Below are 19,563 nucleotides of genomic sequence, written 5' to 3' on the forward strand. Positions count from 1 at the left end.
CATAACTTCCTACGATGCAGATTGGTTTACTGATTATCTGTGACGATAACGACGATTACTAAGGCAATAACACTCTTCAGTCCCCACCTTTATTACTTTTTGGTTATAAGGAAATCAAATAATCCAAACAAGCAAGCACAACCAACACCAAACAAAAAATTGGCGGCGTGACGATCTATTCTCTCGGCACTCCGAAAGCCTGGTAGCCTCCATCGATGCGTTCGAAAGCTCGGCTGACGCTGCCTGGCGCTGGAACCAGGAAGGCGGTGAGCTTAAACTGAAGCAAGTTCGGAGGACGCCAGCGGCGCCTCGATTTGAAGAAACGTTTCCAGGTTTGTGGCACTTGCAAGTCGACGGGAGGTGTGATCCCAAAGGCTGGGAGCCAGGTGATGTCCCCGTCCGGGGCCTGGGGGGAGGCGCCCGCCACTGCAGGGTTCCGAGGCCCTGCTCCGGCGTGAAGAGGCGGGAGGCGGCTCGGGGCCTATCTCAGTCCGTCTAGGAGGCGGCGGGGAGCGGGCGATGGTCCCGAGGCGAGCGGGGCGGCACAGTGCGCATGCGTCTAGCTCCTGGAGGTTTCTGACCCTGGAAAGTCGGAGTTGGGGCCTTAGGAGATGGTCGGTTGTGGGGTGGTGCGAGGTCGCAGGCCTCTGGCTAGGCCCTCTGTCTGGAGGTAGTCAGAGAGGGTTAACCCCCTTTTCCTCCCCTTCTGCGTTCATCCTCTATCCTACTCATTCCCATTGATCGCTGCTTTGGGGTTTATGGGCCGGTCTTGGCAATAAGTGCCCTGTGCTTTGTCATTAACTCTAGGCAAGGTGCAGGAAGAGAGACTGCAACCTGGTGCACGCTGCCCCACCCACTCCGTTGTCTCTACATACACATTTTCTCCCCCCCCCCCCATTATTGCTGGCTCACACTAGCTTGCTGAGAGGAGAGATGGTGCAAGGTGAAATAGACTTTCCTACATATAAAGACTTATACTCGCCTTAAGCCCTCTTCCTGAACTTCAGGCCTTGTGGCCTTGTGGTCATAGTCCAAGAGCACATGGCTACCCTTAAACTCTGTTTACTTTGGTGAGAGGTTCCAGTACACTATTGCACATGTCGACTGCTCTTGATTTTAGGTCAACTTTAAGATAATTTCTCTCAGAGATTCTGTATCTTTAAATGCACACGGGAAGCCTAATAAACTTTTTTTTTTTTGCATGTTCAGAATTAGTAACCTATTTGTGAATCAACTAAACAGGTCCCAAGTAGTTAAATAAATTGCAATGTCATATATTGTCACAAAAAAGTATTCAAGTTCATCTTTGAACTTAGATGTAATAGCTCAAAGTGAAGGAGGTATGCAGAATTCTCAGGTTTAAGGATTGAAGCAGGGTTACAGGTGCAACTTTGTGGGGAAACTGGGTATCTTTTGAGAGCCCCTCTAGCCTTAGAGTCTATAAATATTCACTTTCCTTGCAGACAAAGGAGATTTACTGTTAAGTGGTAGCACTTTATTACTGCACGTTCTTCAGTAAGAGGGATGAAAATGTTTGAAACTGAAAAACTTAAAGGCTGCTGGAGCCTATTAATTGCCTTACCAACTTGACCAGTCTCAGGAAAGAGTTGTGTTATGAGTTGGAAACCTTCTGTAGTAAGACTGTTATAGTAGATGTATAGATATAGTTTCTGCTTTTATTTTCAAACCAATGGGGAAAGTCCCATGAGCAATAATGCTTAAAAAAAAAAGATATGCTAGTTTGTAAAATTTTAGCTGTCATGGAAGGAGTGTTTTGACAATTCTCTGTCTCTTTGGAGTTTTACTTCGTTAGGCTTATTAAGCTAGAATTTTACCTCAGTCATTTTTACTACCTTTGCATGGTTCTCTGCTTATTTATGGATTTCTTATGCTAAATAGTATTAACCATTTTCACTTTTCTCTATCTCTTCGAGGTGGATTTCCCATTGAAATGACTGCTCTTTTTTCTTTTCTTTCTTTTTTTGACCGTGTGTCCAAGATAAAAAAATTGTAGCTTGATATACTAATGAATGAGTAGTAGAGAAATAATTATAAACTGTCATGTCCTCTAGGAATCTTGTTCTCTCTAACTGCCTGTTTTCTGAAAAAGGTAACTCTTTTATATACCTTTATTAATAACTGAACTGTGCCTTTGAGTTCTCTTTTGAATGACCACATCTTGGTTCCACATCTTCCATCAGTCACCTAAACTTTACAATAAGATGTTTTTGTAAATTGATGTTCTACTGTTGTCATTATCTGTCTTGGCTTCAGTTCTGTAGTAGGAGTAGTTGGGTAAGATTTGCAACCGTGAGACTCAACCAGGACATACTAGAGATTAGAGTGAGAACATAAAACCAACAGCTGTAGGAGTTCTGTCCCTATGCTTTTTATGCTTATAGGTAGATTGAAAAATTGTTAGCTTGTAGGATTCCTAAAGATCTATATCATCATTGCCCTTACCAGAAAGAGCTATTGATGTGTCTTTCCATGCATTGTACCTTACCAATGGAGTTAAATATAGAGTTCTTTCTTACTAGAAGTGTGAAATATAAATTGATCACCATGACTGTGTTGAGCAAGTATATTCAACTATATGCTGGGGACATTATGGAAATCCAGAGGTGAGTATATATCTAGGGTAGTGAATCAAAGTTCAGTAACTCATTAATAGAGAAGACAGTTTTTGGATCTACCTCTGATTTTTCTCTTAGTGTTCACTTCCTTTTCCAAATAGATATTTGAACTTAACTGTAATAAAGAAATATCTTACTGAGATTAATTAGTACTTCAATGTATTTTTTCTAAAATATAAATGTATCACTTGAAAAAATATTTATAGTTTTGTGACAGTAGTTTTTCAACCATTTTTTTATTTGGCTCCTTTAAGGAAGGGTTTTGTATCTCCCGCTAACTTTTCTGGGTCAAATGAAATAATTCTATTATGGATGAATTATGTTGTTTGAAGTTAAAACAAAGATAAATTTATTTACCTGCCCTCCCCCTGCCCCAATCTCTTTTGGTCACCAACAAGATACATAATTAGATGTGTATCCTTTCCTTTTTTCCCCCCTACTTCTTTATGTCTTGCACGGGGACTTAATAAGCTAGATAAGAATGTAAACAATTATAGCTACCTTAGAGCATTGGTTCTCAGACTTTTTAGTTTTATGATCCCCTTACACTTTTAAAAATTACTGAGGACCCCAGAGACTTTTATCTATAAGATTTTTATCTATATCTAAAAATAATTGCTTTACTAGTAATTAAAAAAGAAAATTTTGAAATATTTATTAATCCACTTAAAATAACAATAATAAGCCCATTATATGGTAACACAAATAACAAATTTGATATGAAAAGTATATTTTTCAAAACAAAACATTCTTAGTGAGAAAAGTGGCATTTTCATTTTTTCAACTCTCTAATGTCTGGCGTAATGGATTCTTATATCTGCTTTTGCATTCAGTTTATTGTTAAGAATTGTTTTGATTGAGGTATATGAAGAAAATCTGTATTCACACAGATACGGTATTGAAAAAACTGTATTTTTTTATTAAGGTATAGTTAATACACAATATTAGTTTCAGAAAAAAGTAGTATTTTAATAGCTTTTCAGATAATTATTTGATATTACACCAAAACTTGACAAGTAGTAGTTCTTAAAGGTTGTTTGTAATGTGCTATTTGAAACATATCAGGGGTCTTTTCATACTCTATCACATTAAAGTCTGTTAGTTTGTCTTGCACTGTGAATGGATTTTTTTCCAATTTTTATTACTTTATTTTTGTTACAGATCCCCCCCCCCCGCCCCCCCGGAAATCCTCCTCCCAGTCCCTACCCCCCAGCATTGTTGTCTATGTCCATTGGTTATGCAAACATGTATATATGTTCTTTGGTTTATCTCATCCCTCCTCCACGCCCCTCCTCTGAGGTTTGTCAGTCTGAATTGTACTCCTTTCTGTGTTTCTGGGTCTATTTTGTTCATCAGCTTATTTTGTTCATTATATTCCACAAATAAGTGAAATCATGTGGTATTTGTCTTCCTCTGATTGGCTTATTTCGCTTAGCATAATACTTTCCAGGTCCCTCCACGTTGTCTCAAAGGATAAGAGATCTCTGTTACAGCTGCATAGTGTTCCATTGTGTATATATACCACAGCTTTCTTTAACCATTTATCCATTGATGGACACTAGGTCTGTTTCTCGATCCTAGCAATTGTAAATAGAGCTGCTATGAACGTAGGGGTCCATATATTCTTTCTGATTGGTGTTTTAGGCTTCTTAGGATATATTCCTAGAAGTGGGATCACTGGGTCAAATGGCAGTTCCATTTTTAATTTTTAGAGGAAACGCCATAGTGTCTTCCATAGTGGCTGCACCAGTATGCATTCCCACCTGCAGTGTACTAGAAGTTCCCCTTTTTTTACACCCTCACCAGCACTTGTTGTTGATGATCTGTTGATGGCAGCCATTCTGGCAGGTGTGAGGTGATACCTCATATAGTTTTAATTTAATGTCCTTTTTTTTTTTTTTTATGGTACGTGCCCCTAGCGGGAACCGAACCTGGGACTCTATGTTCCACAGGCCGATGCTCAACCACTGAGCCAAACTGGCCAGGGCTTAATGTCCTTTTTGGAGAGGTGTCTCTTTAGGTCCTCTGCCCATTTTTTAATTGGGTTCTTTGTCTTCCTTTTGTTGAGTTGTATGAGTACTCCATATATTTTGGAAATTAACCGGTTATCTGATGTATCATTGGCAATTATGTTCTCCCATAGAGTAGGTTCCCTTCCCATATTGATGGTTGTTTCTTTTGCTGTGCAGAAGCATTTTAATTTGATGTAGTCCCATGTGTTCATTTTTTCCTCTGTTTCCCTTGCCTTAGGCACTGTATCAGTGAAAATTCTGCTGCGTGTGATGTCTGAAATTTTGTTGCCTACATTTTCTTGTAGGATTTTTTTGATTCATGAGTCACACTTAAGTCTTTCATCCATTTTGAGTTTATTCTTGTGTATGGTGTAAGTTGGTGGTCTAGCTTCATTTTTTTGCGTGTAGCTGTCCAATTTTCCCAACACTATTTATCGAAGAGGCTGTCTTAACTCCACTGTATGCTCTTGCCACCTTTGTCAAATATTAATTGAGCATATTGTCTTGGGTCAATTTTTGGGTTCTTTATTCTGTTGCACTGATCTATATACCTGTTCTTGTGCCAGTACCAGGCGGTTCTGATTAGTGGCTTTGTAGTATAACCTGATATCCGGTATCGTGATCCCTTGTACTTTGTTCTTTTTCAAGATTGTTGTGGCTATTCGGGGGTCTTTTTTGGTTTCATATAAACTTTTGTAGTATTTGTTCTAGTTCTGTGAAATATATTGTTGCTGTTTTGATGGGGATTGCATTGAATCTATAGATTGCTTTGGGTAGTATGGACATTTTTAATGATGTTAATTCTTTTAATTCATGAACAAGGTATATACTTCTACTTTTTATATCTTCCTCTATTTCTTTTTTCAATGACCTGTAGTTTTCTGTGAAGAGGTCCTTTAATTCTTTGGTTAAGTTTATTCCTAGGTATCTTAATTTTTTTGCTGCAATGGTAAAAGATTTTTTTTTAGTTTCTCTTTTTGTGAGTTCATCGTTGGTGTATAAGAATGCTGTCGATTTCTTGATGTTAATTTTGTATTCTGCTACTTTGCCAAATTCGTTTATTAAATCTAGTAGATTTTTGACGGAGTCTTTAGGGTTTTCTATGTACAATGTCATGTCATCTGCAAATAATGACAGTTTTACTTCCTCCTTTCCAATATGGATCCTTTTTATTTTTTCTTCATGTCTAATTGCTGTGGCTAAGACTTCCAGTACCATGTTAAATAAGAGTGGCAAAAGTGCTGTCTTCTTTCTGTTCTTAAGGGAAATGCTTTTAGTTTCTGCCCATTGAGTATGATGTTGGCTGTAAGTCTTTCATATATGGCCTTTATTATGTCAAGATATCCCTTTATTCCCACATTGCTGAGTGTTTTTATCAGAAATGGGTGCTGGATTTTGTCAAATGCTTTTTCAGCATTTATTCATAAGATGATATGGTTTTTAGCCTTCATTTTGTTATGTGGTGTATCACATTTATTGATTTGAGAATATTATTATACCATCCTTGCATCCCTGAGATGAATCGCACTTGGTCATGGTGAATAATTTTTTTGACGTATCGCTGGGTCCTATTTGCTAATATTTTGTTAAGGATTTTGGCATCTGTGCTCATCAGGGATATTGGCCTATAGTTTTCTTTCTTTGTGGTGGCTTTATCTGGTTTTGGAATTAGGATTATGCTGGCCTCATAAAATGAGTTTGGAAGTCTTTCATCTTCTTAGATTTTTAGGAATAGTTTGAGGAAAATGGGTGTTATATCTTCTTTGAATGTTCGGTAAAACTTCCCCATGAAGCCGTCCAGGCCTGGGCTTTTGTTTGCTGGGAGTTTCTTGATTATATCTTCAATTTCCTTAGTTGTTACTGGTGTGTTCAAGTTTCCTATCTCTTCCCGGTTCAGTTTTGGGAGACTGTTTCTAAAAATTTGTTCATTTCGCCTAGATTGTCCAATCAATGGGAGAGAACATCAGTTAGTTGCCTCCTGCATGCCCCCACTGGGGATCGGGCCCACAACCCCGGGCATGTGTCCTGACCAGGAATCGAATCAGTGACCTCTTGGTGCATGGGTCGACGTTCAACCACAGAGCCACACCGGCCGGACAATAATTCTTACTAAGTTGCTTGTAGTTCTCACTAAATTGTTTGGGTACCCTTAAAATCATTGCTTTGAATTCTTTGTTTGACAGATTGCTTTCTTCCATTTCCTGTAGTTCCTTTCCTGGTGATTCCTCTTTTTCTTTCATTTGGGTGTTGTTTCTTTGGGTGTTGTCTCACCATTTTAGTAATCTGGTAGATCTAGGCCTGGTGAGGGATGTTGGAATGTGTAGGCAGGTCGGTGTGTATCAAATAAGGCTGCTTTGCCTCCCAGACTGTTTTGGTGTATGACACCTTTTACCTGGTGTGGGTCCTGGAGGATTGAAAACTGGCAGCTGGTATTGGTCTGTCGTACAGGTCTCGGCTCCCTAAGTTTTGCTGCTGCTGGGGCTGGGGCACCGCTCCTTATCAGCCTATGCTGATGCCACTGGGGATGGGTCTCAGCTGCTGATCTGTGCTGCTGCTGCCTGGGGTGCATTGGTCCAGCTGTTGCACTGCTGGGCTGTGTGGGTCCCACTGGTGCTCTGCTGGAGTACGTGGGTCCCACTGGTGCGCTTCTGTTGTGCGTGGGTCCTGCTGGTGTGTTGCTGGGGTACCTGCTGCCTGGTGGGGCTGAGCTCCTGATCAGTCGCTGCTGGGGGCGAGTGTCAGCTCCCACTTTGTGCTGCTACTGCTGATGCTGTTGCCAGGGGGTGCTCTCAGCTCCCAGTCCTCACCTGTTGTTGGGGGCTGAGGATGCTCTCAGGACTTTGCTGCTGCTGGGGGAGGGGCTCCACTCCAAATTTGCTGCTGCAGTTGTCAAGGGCAGGTCTCCGCTGCCCGAGTCTTGCTGCTGCTTGGGCTGGGGCACTGCTCCTGATCAGCCTCTGCTGATGACACTGGGGATGAGTCTCAGCTGCCAGTCTGTGCTGCTTCTACCTGGGGATGGATGTCTGCCCCAGAGTCTTTTCTGCTGGGGGTGCATCTTAGTTCCCAAGCCTCAGCTACTGTTTGGTGTGGGGCTCTACTCCCACCCACTCACTGCTGCTGTAGGGGAAGGTGCTGGGCTCCCAAGCTGGTGCTAGTGCTGCTGGGGGGTGTCTCAGCTCCGGAGCCTCAGCTTCTGTTAGGGATGGGGCTCTACTCTTGCCCAGTTACTACTGCTGTGGGGGATGGTGCTGGGCTCTGATCAGGCTGCTGCTCTGTGGGATGGTGCTCTGCTCCTGGCCAGTTGTGGCTACTGCAGCAGGCACCTTGATAGCACTGATACTGTGCCCTGGTCTGCATTGACATAGTAGGCTCCACTGGTTCAATGGTGCAAGGCGCTCTGGTGGACTCAGGTCACTGGGCCTTAGCCGCTCCCCCCTGCCTCCACCCAGAGAAGACCAGGGATCTTCTAAAATGTCGGGGCCTCCTGACCATGCAGGGAGAAGCTCTCTGACGAGCCGCTTATTGTTGTAGCCAGCTGCTTTCCGTCTACAGTACAGGAACCTTCTGCCCCATGTTTCTGCACTGCTCAAGGTTGCTCGTCTATACTCACATCCACTCACACACTCTCTCACACTGTCACACACTCACCCTCGCTCTGGTCCTGCCCGCCCCCATCTTCCTTATCTGATTAAGAAAAACTTTTTTAGATATATTCTTAGAAGTAGAATTGCTTTGTGAAAAAAGCATCAACATTTTTTATGACTATTTAAATTGTTAATTGCTTTCTGGAAAGACTAATTCCACCACTTTATACAGGTACTAGCAGTATGAAGATGAGTTGACTGACTTTACAATAACCTCATCAACTTTGATACTTAAGTTAAAATTACCTTCCCCAAATTTCACAAATGAAATGATGATAGTATATTATTTTACTTTGTACTCTGTTGATGACTAATGAGTTCTTATTCCTTTAAAAATTTAGAATTTTCTGTTAGAAAAATATAATTCTAAAAGATAATAAAATGTTTTATCTTTAGGAAATGTGAAAATGAAGTATTAGGTAGTTGATCCCTAAATCAAATATATAATTAATCATAAATGCAATTTAAAATATAAGAAAATTGTTATAATGAGCTGTCCTCAGGATTGACTCTTGAGATACAAAATTACTATATTAAATTTCATCCATGGTGCCATGTTAGTAGTAATTTTCTTTGAATTTAAACTTGTAGAAATGGGACGCCGTTCATCAGATACTGAAGAAGAAAGCAGAAGCAAGAGAAAAAAGAAACACCGTAGACGGTCATCTTCAAGTAGTTCTTCAGATAGTAGAACATATAGCCGAAGAAAAGGTGGAAGGAAGTCAAGGTCAAAGTCACGATCTTGGTCCAGAGATCTTCAACCTCGCTCACATTCTTATGAGAGAAGGTGATTTAAATAATTTTTACTTACATAGTAATGAGATTATATTCTTTAGAATTCTTATAATTTTGTACTTTTTATTTTTCTGGGTAAAACATTTTTCTTTTAGTAGTTATATATTTATGAGGGTTAAGTTCCAATCCAGAGGTGTTCCCCACTCCCAGGCCCATTCCATGGGTTTTGTGTCTTCCTCCTTTGTCTATTCTTTGTAGACAAGTAGATATAAATGAGTATATTTCTCATACTATATTATCTGATAACATTTGGAAGGATTGTGTGCTACTTAACACCCCTAATGTCTTAATTTGTAGCTTCATAATTTGTAGCTAATTCAGTCACTAAATTATGAAATCAGTCATCTGACTGTTCAAGAGCAGTAACATTTTATCTCTTTTTTGCTTTTAGGAAGGTGTAAGACAGTAAATAAAAATGAGATGATTCTTTAGAATCTAGATGATTTTTCCTTAATGCTCATACAAATTTTTTTATAGCAATGATATTTGATTATATTTTATTTCAGACGCAGACATCGATCAAGCAGTAGCTCTTCTTATGGCTCTAGAAGAAAACGAAGTCGAAGTCGTTCAAGGGGTCGAGGGAAATCCTATAGAGTTCAGAGGTCTAGGTCAAAAAGCAGAACAAGAAGGTATGCCAATCAGATATATATATATATATTTTTTTATCCTCACCCAAGGACATTTTTGCATTCATCTTCAGATAGAGCGGGAGGGAGAGAGGGAAGAAGAGAGAGAGAGAAACATCGATGTGAGAGAGACATATCAACTGGCTGCCACCCGCATGACCCTATTTGGGCCGGGGACAAACTGCAACCAAGGTACGTGCCCTTAGTGGGAACCGAACCCAGGTCTCTCTGAGTCCACAGGCCGACGTTCTAACTGCTGAGCCGAACCAGCCAGGGCGCCAATCAGATATTTGTTGCTTTGTAACACACTTTCCCCACATTTAATGACTTAAAGCAACAATCACTTATTTTCTCATGATTTTACAATTTTGACTGAGTTCAGCCAGCAGCTCTTCTGCTAGTCTCATCTGGGTCACTACTGTGGTTGTAGTTATCTGATGACTTGGCTGGAACTAAATGTTCCAATGTGGCCTCACTCAGGCATTTGGTTCTGGCTTTTGGGTATTGTCTGGGGTGCTTTGGTTCTCTTATGGCTTCTCATCCTCCAGTAGGCTAGTCTGAGCTTCTTCACGTGATGGGGTAAATATTTCAAGAGGGTTAAAGCAGAAGCTGCAATATCTCTTAAGGTCTAGCCTCAGAAATAACCCATTGTCATGTGGAGTAAATGTGTCTCCCCCTAAATTCGTATGTTGAAGCCCCAATACCCAGTATAACTGTATTTGGAGATAGGGTCTTCATGGAGGTAATTAGGATTAAATGAGGTCATAAGGGTAGGACCCTAATGCAGTAGGGCTGGTGGCTTTAAAAGAAGAGGGAGAGAGGGAGATCTTTCTCTCTCTTTGAGTGTGAACTCATAGGAAAGGCCATGTGAGGACACAGTGAAAAGTCAGCCATCTGCAAGCCAGGAAGAGCCCTTACCATGAACGAAATCAGCCAGCATCTTGATCTTAGAGCCCCCAGAACTGTGAGAAATAAATTTTCTTTTGTTTAAGCTGCTCAATCTGTGTATTTTGTTGTAGCAGTTTGAATTGACTAATACACGTTGTCATTCCATCTGTGTTTTCTTGCTGTGCTCAAGGGCCAATAATACAGAGAACAGCCTATCTGAAAAGAGTTGTATATTTGGGACAATGGTTGAAAATATGGTTGAACAGGATGGGGACCATGGTATTGAGGGACTTGATAAAAGTAGGTATTCAGAAGTTACTGAAAGTTTTTGAGCAGAAGAGTGTTAGGATAAAAACAAGGGTTTAGTAAGATAAACTTCTTTTCTCTGCTTAGTTTTTTTACTTAGGTTTTAGTTGTGGGGTATATTAGCAGACTGATTTTGTTACTTTGGCATAAACTTTTATAAATCTCTCTATGAATCTGAAGTTGGATAATGGTAATAAAGTCCAGATATTTAGCTTTTCTGACCTTGTAGTTGGATTCAGTCTCCTCTCCTTAGTACACACTCTGTGAATAAGCCACTCTGTATTATATGTACCTGTGCTCTTTATCTCTGAGTTGCTAACTTTGTTTCTTTGAGCATGCTTTCTTTAAGTTTCCTGCAACCTTCAATTCTCTTCCTTAAATCCTGTTTTGATTTTTATCTTTTCACTCCCAAGTCAAATTTAATCCATCCTTTCTCTTACCTACCATTTCGTGTGGCTCCTGATATGTAACAGTTATATTATGAATATTATGTCTTTGTTACAGTTCATATATCATAAACTCTTACAAGAGGAATGTCTTGGTATCTAGAATAATACCTAGTAAACATACCTTGACTAATTAGGTCATTAATTGGAGAAATAAAATTAGGTAGAGAGCTGATTTCTGTAGTAAGGAAAAGTTTTATTGTTTATTGACTTGTAGAAGGAAAGCTTTATTTTGGATGTATTGATTTGTCTAAAAGGAGGCTGATAACTAGAAAACAAAGTCAGTTGAAATTTCCTATCAGTGGAAGTAGAAGTAATAATTCATGCTTTTTTATATGTATTTTTTAGGTTAGAAAGTATTTTCACCCACCTTGAATTAGTTGATCAGAGTTTGATTAGGAAAAACAGAAGCCACTGAATTCCAAGCACTAGGATTTTAACACGGGGAATTAAAGGCTTTGTTACCTTTGGAAGAGCTCAGGGAATTAGGAAAGCAGTCACTGATTATTTCAGCCTGAAGCGTTGAAGCTGGTTATTTTCTCAGAAGTCACTGGAAATCTTAAGAACTCTCTAGGTTTATAGCAGCAGAATGGGTGGTTCTCAAGAAACTACCCACCTGGAAGCTGCTTCTCTGCCCAATTATGTATCTACAACTACCTCCAGAGGGAAATCTGGAAATGTTAATTTCTTTTCCTTTGCAATGCAGGGAAGAGCTTAAAAGTGATGGCAGTAATATCTAGTCAAAAATAGACTATTCAGCACACATGTTTAGTAATCTGAGTTTTAGAACTATGTCTGACTCCGTATTCTGTTTCATTTGTCTATGTGTCTGCCTGTATGCCAGTATCATATAGTTTCGATTTCTGTAGCTTTGTAATATATTTTGAAATCAGGAAGTGGGAGGTCTCCAGCTTTGTTCTTCATCAAGATTGTTTTGATTATTTAGGGTCCTTTTAGATTTCACTTCAATTTTAGAATTTTTTTCTATTTCTGAAAAAAATACCATTGGGATTTTGATAGAGATTGCATTGACTCTGTAGATAACTTTGGTAGTGTGGCCATTTCAACAATATTAAGTCTTCCCAAGCCATGGATATGGGCTGTCTTTCCATTTATTTGTGTCACCTTAAATTTCTTTCACCATTGCAGTTTAAAGTGGACAGAACTTTTGCCTCCTTGGTTAAGTTTATTCTTAAGTATTTTGTTCTTTTTAATGCTTTTGTAAGTGGGATTATTTTGTTAATTTCCTTTTCAGATTGTTCATTATTAGTGTTTAGAAACACAGCTGATTTTTGAGTACTGATTCTGTAACTATTGAATTTGTAAATTCTAAAACTTGTTTGTGTGTGTGTGTAATCTTAGGGTTTTCTACATGTAAGATCATGTCATCTGTAAACAGAAATAATTTTACTTCTTCTTTTCCAATTTGGGTACCTTTTATTTATTACCTTTTGTTGACCTAATGGTTCTGGCTAGGAATTGCAGTTCTGTGTTTAACAGAAGTGACAAGTGTCAGCATCCTTGTCTTGCTTCTGATGTTAGAGGAAAGCTTTTGTTTTTTTACTGTGGAGTAAAAAACAGTAAAAGAGAATCTTAGCTCTGGACCTTTCATATACTATAGTGGGATACTTTTCTTCTATTCTTAATTTGTTGAGTGTTTTTATCATGTAAAGATGTTGAATTTTGTCAAATGAATTTTCCACATCAATTGAGATGATTGTGTGATTTTTGTTCTTTATTACTGTGTAGATATAAAATATAAGTATACATTTTTGTATATTTAACAATTCTTGCATTCAAGGGATGAATCCAATTTGGTTGTGGTGTATAGTTGTTTTAATGTGCTGTTGAATTTAGTTTGCTAGTATTTGTTGAGGTTTTTGCATCAATATTCATCATGTATATTGATCTGTAGTTTTCTTATAGTATATTTGTCTGGCTTTGGTATCAGGGTAATAATACTGGCTCATAAAATGAGTTTTGGATGTGCTCTCTCTTCTTCAACTTTTTGGAAGAATTTGAGAGGGATTGGCATTAATTCTTATTTAAATGTTCGGTAGAATTCTCCAGCAAAGCCATCTGGTTGTGGGCTTTTATTTGTTGGGAGGTTTTTGATTACTGATTCAATCTCCTTATTTGTTATAGCTCTGTTCCTATTTTTGTTTCTTCATGATTTAATCTTGATAGGTTGTATATATTTAAGTATTTGTCTATTTCTTTAGGTTGTCCAATTTGTTGGTGTATATTCATAGTATCATAATCCTGTTTACTTCTTTGGCATCAGTTATAGTGCCTTTCTAATTTCTGATTTCAGTTTTTTTGAGGCTCCTTATTTTCTCTCAGTTAATCCAGTTAAAGGCTTGCCAGTTTTGTTGATCATTACAAGAAACACTTTCTTGGTTTTATTGATTTTTAAAAGAAAATTTTTTTCTATACCCTATTTTGATATTCTGCTCTAATCATTATTAATGCTTCCCTTTCTTCTGCTGACTTTTGGTGTACTTTGTTCTTCTTTTACTAGTTTCTTGAGATGTAAAGCTAGGTTATTGGTTTGCGATCTCTCATCTTTTTTAATGTAGGCATTTCCAGCTATTAACTACCCTCTTAAGTTGCAATCCATAAGTTTTGATATGTTATGGTTTCATTTTCATTTGTCTCAAGATAGTTTCTAATTACCCTTGTGATTCCTTCTTTGAGTCATTGGTTTTTCAACAATAAGTTGTTTAATTTCCACATATTTATGGAATTTCTAGTTTTTCTGCTGCTATTGATTTCTAGTTTTATTCCATTGTGGTCAGTAAAGATAATTTGTAAGATTTCAATCTTCTGAAATTTGTTAAGATTTGTTTTGTGACCCAACATGTGATCTGTTCTGGAACATGTTCCATGTGCTCTTGAGAAGAATGTGTATTCTGTTGTCATTGGGTGGAGTGTTCTGTTATATCTGTTAGGTCTCATTGATTTACATTGTTGTTCAAGTCCTCTGTTTCCTTACAGATCTTCTCTCTGGTTGTTCTGTCCATTATTGAAAGTAGAGTATTGCAATCTTCTGTTATTATTGTGTTAGTTTCTGTTTCTAACTTCAATTCTGTCAATGTTTGTTTCTGATATTATATATATCCCTGGTGTGAAATTACCCTTTTATTATTACCTAATGTCTTCTTTGCCTCTAGTGAGTTTTTGACTTAAACTTTATTTTATTTTACATAACTATGTTTGCTCCTACTCTCTTTTGGTTACTATTTGCATGGAATATCTTTTCCATCCTTTCACTTTCAGCTGATTTCTATCTTTACATTTAATGTGAGTCTCTTGTAGACAGCATATAATTGTATCTTATTTTTTTCCATCTAGTCCAACTCTTGATTGGAGAGTTTAAGCCATTTAAACTAATTACTGATATGGAAAACCTACTATTTCTATTCTTTTAGTTGTTTTGTGTTTATCTTGTAGCTATTTTGTCTTTCTTTTCCTCTGTTGCTGCTTTCTTTTTGTTTTGTTGATTTTTTGTATTAATATACCTTGATTTCTTTCTTATTTTCTTTTGTTTTTTTGTTTGTTTGTTTGTTTTTTTATCCTCACCCGAGGACATTTTTCCATTTTTTGTTCAGGTAGAGTGGGAGGGAGAGAAAGGAACAGAGAGAGAGAGAGAAACATCGATGTGAAAGCAACACATCGAGTGGCTGCCACCCGCACAACCGACCAGGGCCAGGGACAAACTGCAACCGAGGTACGCGCCCTTAGCGGGAACCGAACCCTGGTCTCTCAGGACCGCAGGTCGACGCTCTAACCGCTGAACCAAACCGGCCAGGGCCTTATTTTCTTTGGTGTATCTTCTATAGTATTTACTCTGGGGCCACCGTGGGACTCATATAAAACATGTTATAATTATATAAATCTACATTTAGTTGATAATAACTTAATTTTAATCATATACAAAAACTACACTTTTACATCTGCCCATCCCCACTTTATGTTGCTGATGTCACAAATTATATCTTTATATATTGTGTATTCATTAACCTAATTTTATAATTATATTTATTTATCTTTTAAATACTTTATTTTTTTAGAGTAATTTTAAGTTTGTAGCAAAATTGGGAGGTGGTATAGGATTTCCAATATATCATCTGCCCTCACACATGAATAGCTTTCTCCATTATCAGTATCTCTCACACCAGAGTGGTATATTTGTTACAATTGATGAACTTAATTGACACATTGTAATCACCCAAAGTCCATAGTTTGCATTACAGCACAATCTTGGTGTTGTACATTCTATGGGTTTACACTAGTGATTTAATTTTTTTTTTTTTTTTTATCAGATAGAGCAGGAGGGAGAGAGGGGGGAAGAGAGAGAGAGAAACATTGATGTGAGAGAGACACATCGAGTGGCTGCCACCCACACGACCTCAACCAGGACCAAACTGCAACCGAGGCACATGCCCTTAGCGGGAACTGAACCTGGAACTCTCTGGTCTGCAGGCCGACGCTCTAACTGCTGAGCCAGATTGGCCAGGGCTAGACTAGCGATTTTAAACTTGTATGCCACGACACACTTCTATACCACATGGATTTTCAAAAATATGGTAAGAGAAAATCACTTGTAATCATTGGTATAAATCAGCGATTTTCAACTGGTGTGCAACAAGAATTTTTAAAACATGCAATACCTGACTATTTAGTCAGGGGCACTGACCTTAGATTGTCAAATCTCCTTAGATTGTCAAATAAAAAAATGATAACAGCAAACACAACAATAGCTGTCCAGTGTGAATTAATCAAAATTATACCTATTTTTTTCAGATTGGCAAAAAATATGTTTTTTGATGTGCTGCAGAATTTTAGTAGTTTATGTGTGCCATGAGATGAAAAAGGTTGAAAATTGCTAGTTTAGACAAATGTATAATGACATGTATCCATCAGTATAGTTTCATACAGAGTAATTTCAGTGCCCTAAAAATATTCTGTGCTCTGCCTATTTCACACTATCTCCCTAACCTGTGGTAACCACTGATTTTTTTTTTATGTCATATAGTTGGAATCATATTTAGCTTTTTCAGATTGACTTCTTTCATTTAGTAATATGTAGTTTAGTTTCTCTGTCTTTTCATGGCTTGATAGTTCATTTCTTTTTAGTACTATACAGGTTTCCTCACTATCCAAAAGTAGAACATTTCTATGAAACATTTTATAATGGTGTAAAGGGAGGAGTATCCCCCGGTTTCCAAAAGTTTGAGTTATGCCACTTTGCTTTTATGAAGATATATATTACTATCTGTTTTCACTAACCAAAATAAATCTGATGAACTTTCTTTTTTTTTTTAATCCTCACCCAAGGATAGGTTTTTTTCATTGTTTCAAGAGAGAAAAGGAGAGAGGGAGAGAGAGAGAAAGAAAAAGAAACATTGATTAGTTGCCTCCCATATGTACCCCAACCAGGGATTGAACCCACAACCTGGGTATGTGCCTTGACCGAGAATTGAACCTGCTACCCTTCAGTGCACGGGATGACATTCGACCAGTTCAGTCACACTGGTAAAGGCTGAAATTTCACTTTTAGTTTTTATTTTTTTTTATCCTCACATGAGGACATTTTTTCATTTTTTAAATTTTTTAATTTTTTGTTCAGATAGAGTGGGAGAGAGAGAGAGGAAGAGAGAGAGACAGAAACATTAATGTGAAAGGTACATATCGAGTGGCTGCCACTCACATGACCCAACCAGGGCCAGGGACAAACTGCAACCGAGGTACATGCCCTTAAGTGGGAAAGGGACCTGGGTCTCTCTGGACCTCAGGCCGATGCTCTAACTGCTTAGCCAAACTGGCCAGGGCTGAAATTTCATTTTTATTTTTTATTTTATTTTTTTAACCTCACCCCGAGGACATTTTTCGATATTTTGTTCAGATAGAGTGGGAGGGGGAGAGAGAGAGAGAAACATCGACGTGAAAGCGACACATCGATTGGTTGCCACCCACACGACCGACCAGGGCCGGGGACAAATTGCAACCGAGGTACGTGCCCTTAGCGGGAACTGAACCCGGGTCTCTCTGGACCGCAGGCCGACGCTCTAACCGCTGAGCCAAACCGGCCAGGGCTGAAATTTCACTTTTAGATAAAAGTCATTATGTGCTAATGTTGATCTTTGGTAAAAGCGAAGTGGCATAACTCAAACGTTTGGAAAGTGGGGGATACCTGTATAATATTTCATTGTCTGGTTGTACCACAGCTTATTTATTCGTTCGTCTGCTGAAGGACATCTTGGTTGCTTTTAGGTTTTGGTAATTTTGAATAAAGCTGCTATAGATATCTGTATATGTTTTTATGTGGACATAAATTTTTAACTCCTTTGGGTTAAGAGTGTCATTGCTGGGTCATATTGTAAGAGTATGTCTATTTTTGTGTGAAACTGCCAGACTGTTTTCCAAAGTGGCCGTACCATTTTGCATTCCCACCAGCAATGAGTGACAGTTCCTTACCAGCATTTGGTGTTGCCAGATTTTGGTCATTTTAATAGGTTTTTAGGTATCTCATTATTTTCATTTGCATTCCCTAATGACTTATAATGTGGAGCATCTTTTCATATGCTTATATGCCATCTGTATATCTTCTTTGGTGAGTTGTTTCTTTACGTCTTTGGCCCATATTTTAATAGGGCTGTTTATTTTCTTATTGTTGAGTTTTAGAAGTTCTTTGTATATTTAACAAGGTCCTTTATCAGATGTGTCTTCTGCAAAGTTTTCCCTCAGTTAATAGCTTGTCTTATTATTTGTGGACATTGTCTTTCCCAGAATAGGTTTTGTTTTTGTATCAGACTAATATTTTTAAAGGAAAAGTATGGCCTTCTTTTTAATCATTGCAAAATTTTATTTCTGCAAACAATATATAGTTATACTACAATAAAAGTATATGGTGTTTTATAAACAACTTCAAAATTCTTAATGTCATTCAATATATTTTCATTGTTCTTTAAAAAAAAATTCTTTTTTGTTGTGATTAGGATTGTTAATATCTCCCTTTGCAACTTTCAAATAATGCAATATGGATTAGTATCTATAGTCACCATGCTGTACATTACATTCCCATAACTTAATTATTTTATTACTGGGAGTTTGTACTTTTGACCTCCTTTACCATTTTTAAGAAGTTTTTAAATTTTAATGTACTCTAGCTTATTTTATTCATGGGTTATTCATTCATGGATTATTCATTTGGTGTTGTATCTAAAACATAACTGCTATGTCCAAAGGTCATCTAGATTTTTTCTGTTATATTATAGGAGTTTTATAGTTTTGTGTTTTACACTTAAGTCTCTAATCCATTCCGAGTTGATTTTTGTGGAGGGTCTAAGGTCATTGTCCAGGTTTATTTATTTATTTATTTACTTTTGCATGTGGATATCCAATTTTCCTAGCACCATTTTTTGAAAAAACTATCTTTGTTCCATCATATTACTTTTACTTCCTTGTCAAAGATCAGCTTACTGTATTTATGTGGGTCTATTTCAGGACTCTCTATTTTGTTCCATTGTTATATTTATCTGTTCTTTTTCCAGTACCATGCCATCGTGATAACTGTAGCTTTACAGTAAGCCTCGAAGTTGAGTAATGTTAGTCCTTCAAGTTTATTCTTCTCCTTCTGTATTGTGTTAGCTATTCTGGATTGTTTGCCTTTCCACATAAACCTTAGAATTATTTTATTAATATCTACAAAATAACTTGCTGGGATTTTGATTGAGATTGTATTGACTCTGTAGATCAATTTGGGAAAAACTGTTATCTGGCTGATACTGAGTCTTCATATCCATGAATATGGCACATCTCTCTATTTAGTTCTGCTTTGATTTTATTCATTCAGAGTTTAATACTTTTCCTCAAGTAGATAGTGTTTACATTTTGTTTTATTTATACCTAAGTACTTAATTTTTTGGGTGCTAATATAAATTCCACCTGTTCATTTTTGCTATATAGAAAACTTTGTGATCCTTTCATATTTAACACAAATTTACAAGGGTATTATAAAGAATTCCTGTATAACCTTTACATATCTTAATTGTTGATATTTTGTTAATAGTTATATCTTTATATAATGTGTATGCATTGATACAGTTTTATAATTTTTTAAGCTGTTGTTTTTAAAATTCTGTACCAGAATTAAAAGTGCTCTATCATTACAATATTACAAGATTTTGTATTTGTTTACATGT

The 19,563-nt window shown here is 37.6% G+C and overlaps 1 protein-coding gene across 1 annotated transcript; it reads left to right on the forward strand.

Annotated features, from left to right (window-relative positions):
- The first annotated feature begins 255 nt into the window (after positions 1–255).
- On the forward strand, positions 256–18,948 carry LOC118617674 (serine/Arginine-related protein 53-like). Its single transcript, XM_036243659.1, has 4 exons — positions 256–332; positions 8,884–9,079; positions 9,594–9,723; positions 18,913–18,948. The coding sequence occupies exons 2-4, from the start codon at positions 8,886–8,888 to the stop codon at positions 18,946–18,948; spliced, it is 360 nt and encodes a 119-aa protein (XP_036099552.1). The 5' UTR covers positions 256–332; positions 8,884–8,885.
- Positions 18,949–19,563: the final 615 nt, after the last annotated feature.

This window comes from Molossus molossus, unplaced genomic scaffold (genome assembly GCF_014108415.1).
Source record: "Molossus molossus isolate mMolMol1 unplaced genomic scaffold, mMolMol1.p scaffold_m16_p_5, whole genome shotgun sequence".
Lineage (NCBI taxonomy): Eukaryota > Metazoa > Chordata > Mammalia > Chiroptera > Molossidae > Molossus > Molossus molossus.

What these genes read in the sequence shown, in the direction of transcription:
- LOC118617674 (XM_036243659.1), top strand. Translation starts at nt 8,886, where the DNA reads ATGGGACGCCGTTCATCAGATACTGAAGAAGAAAGCAGAAGCAAGAGA. An exon ending in TCACATTCTTATGAGAGAAG is followed by an intron (nt 9,080 to 9,593) that starts GTGATTTAAATA and finishes ATTTTATTTCAG; the next exon opens with ACGCAGACATCGATCAAGCA. An exon ending in AAAGCAGAACAAGAAGGTAT is followed by an intron (nt 9,724 to 18,912) that starts GCCAATCAGATA and finishes TTCTTTTTCCAG; the next exon opens with TACCATGCCATCGTGATAAC.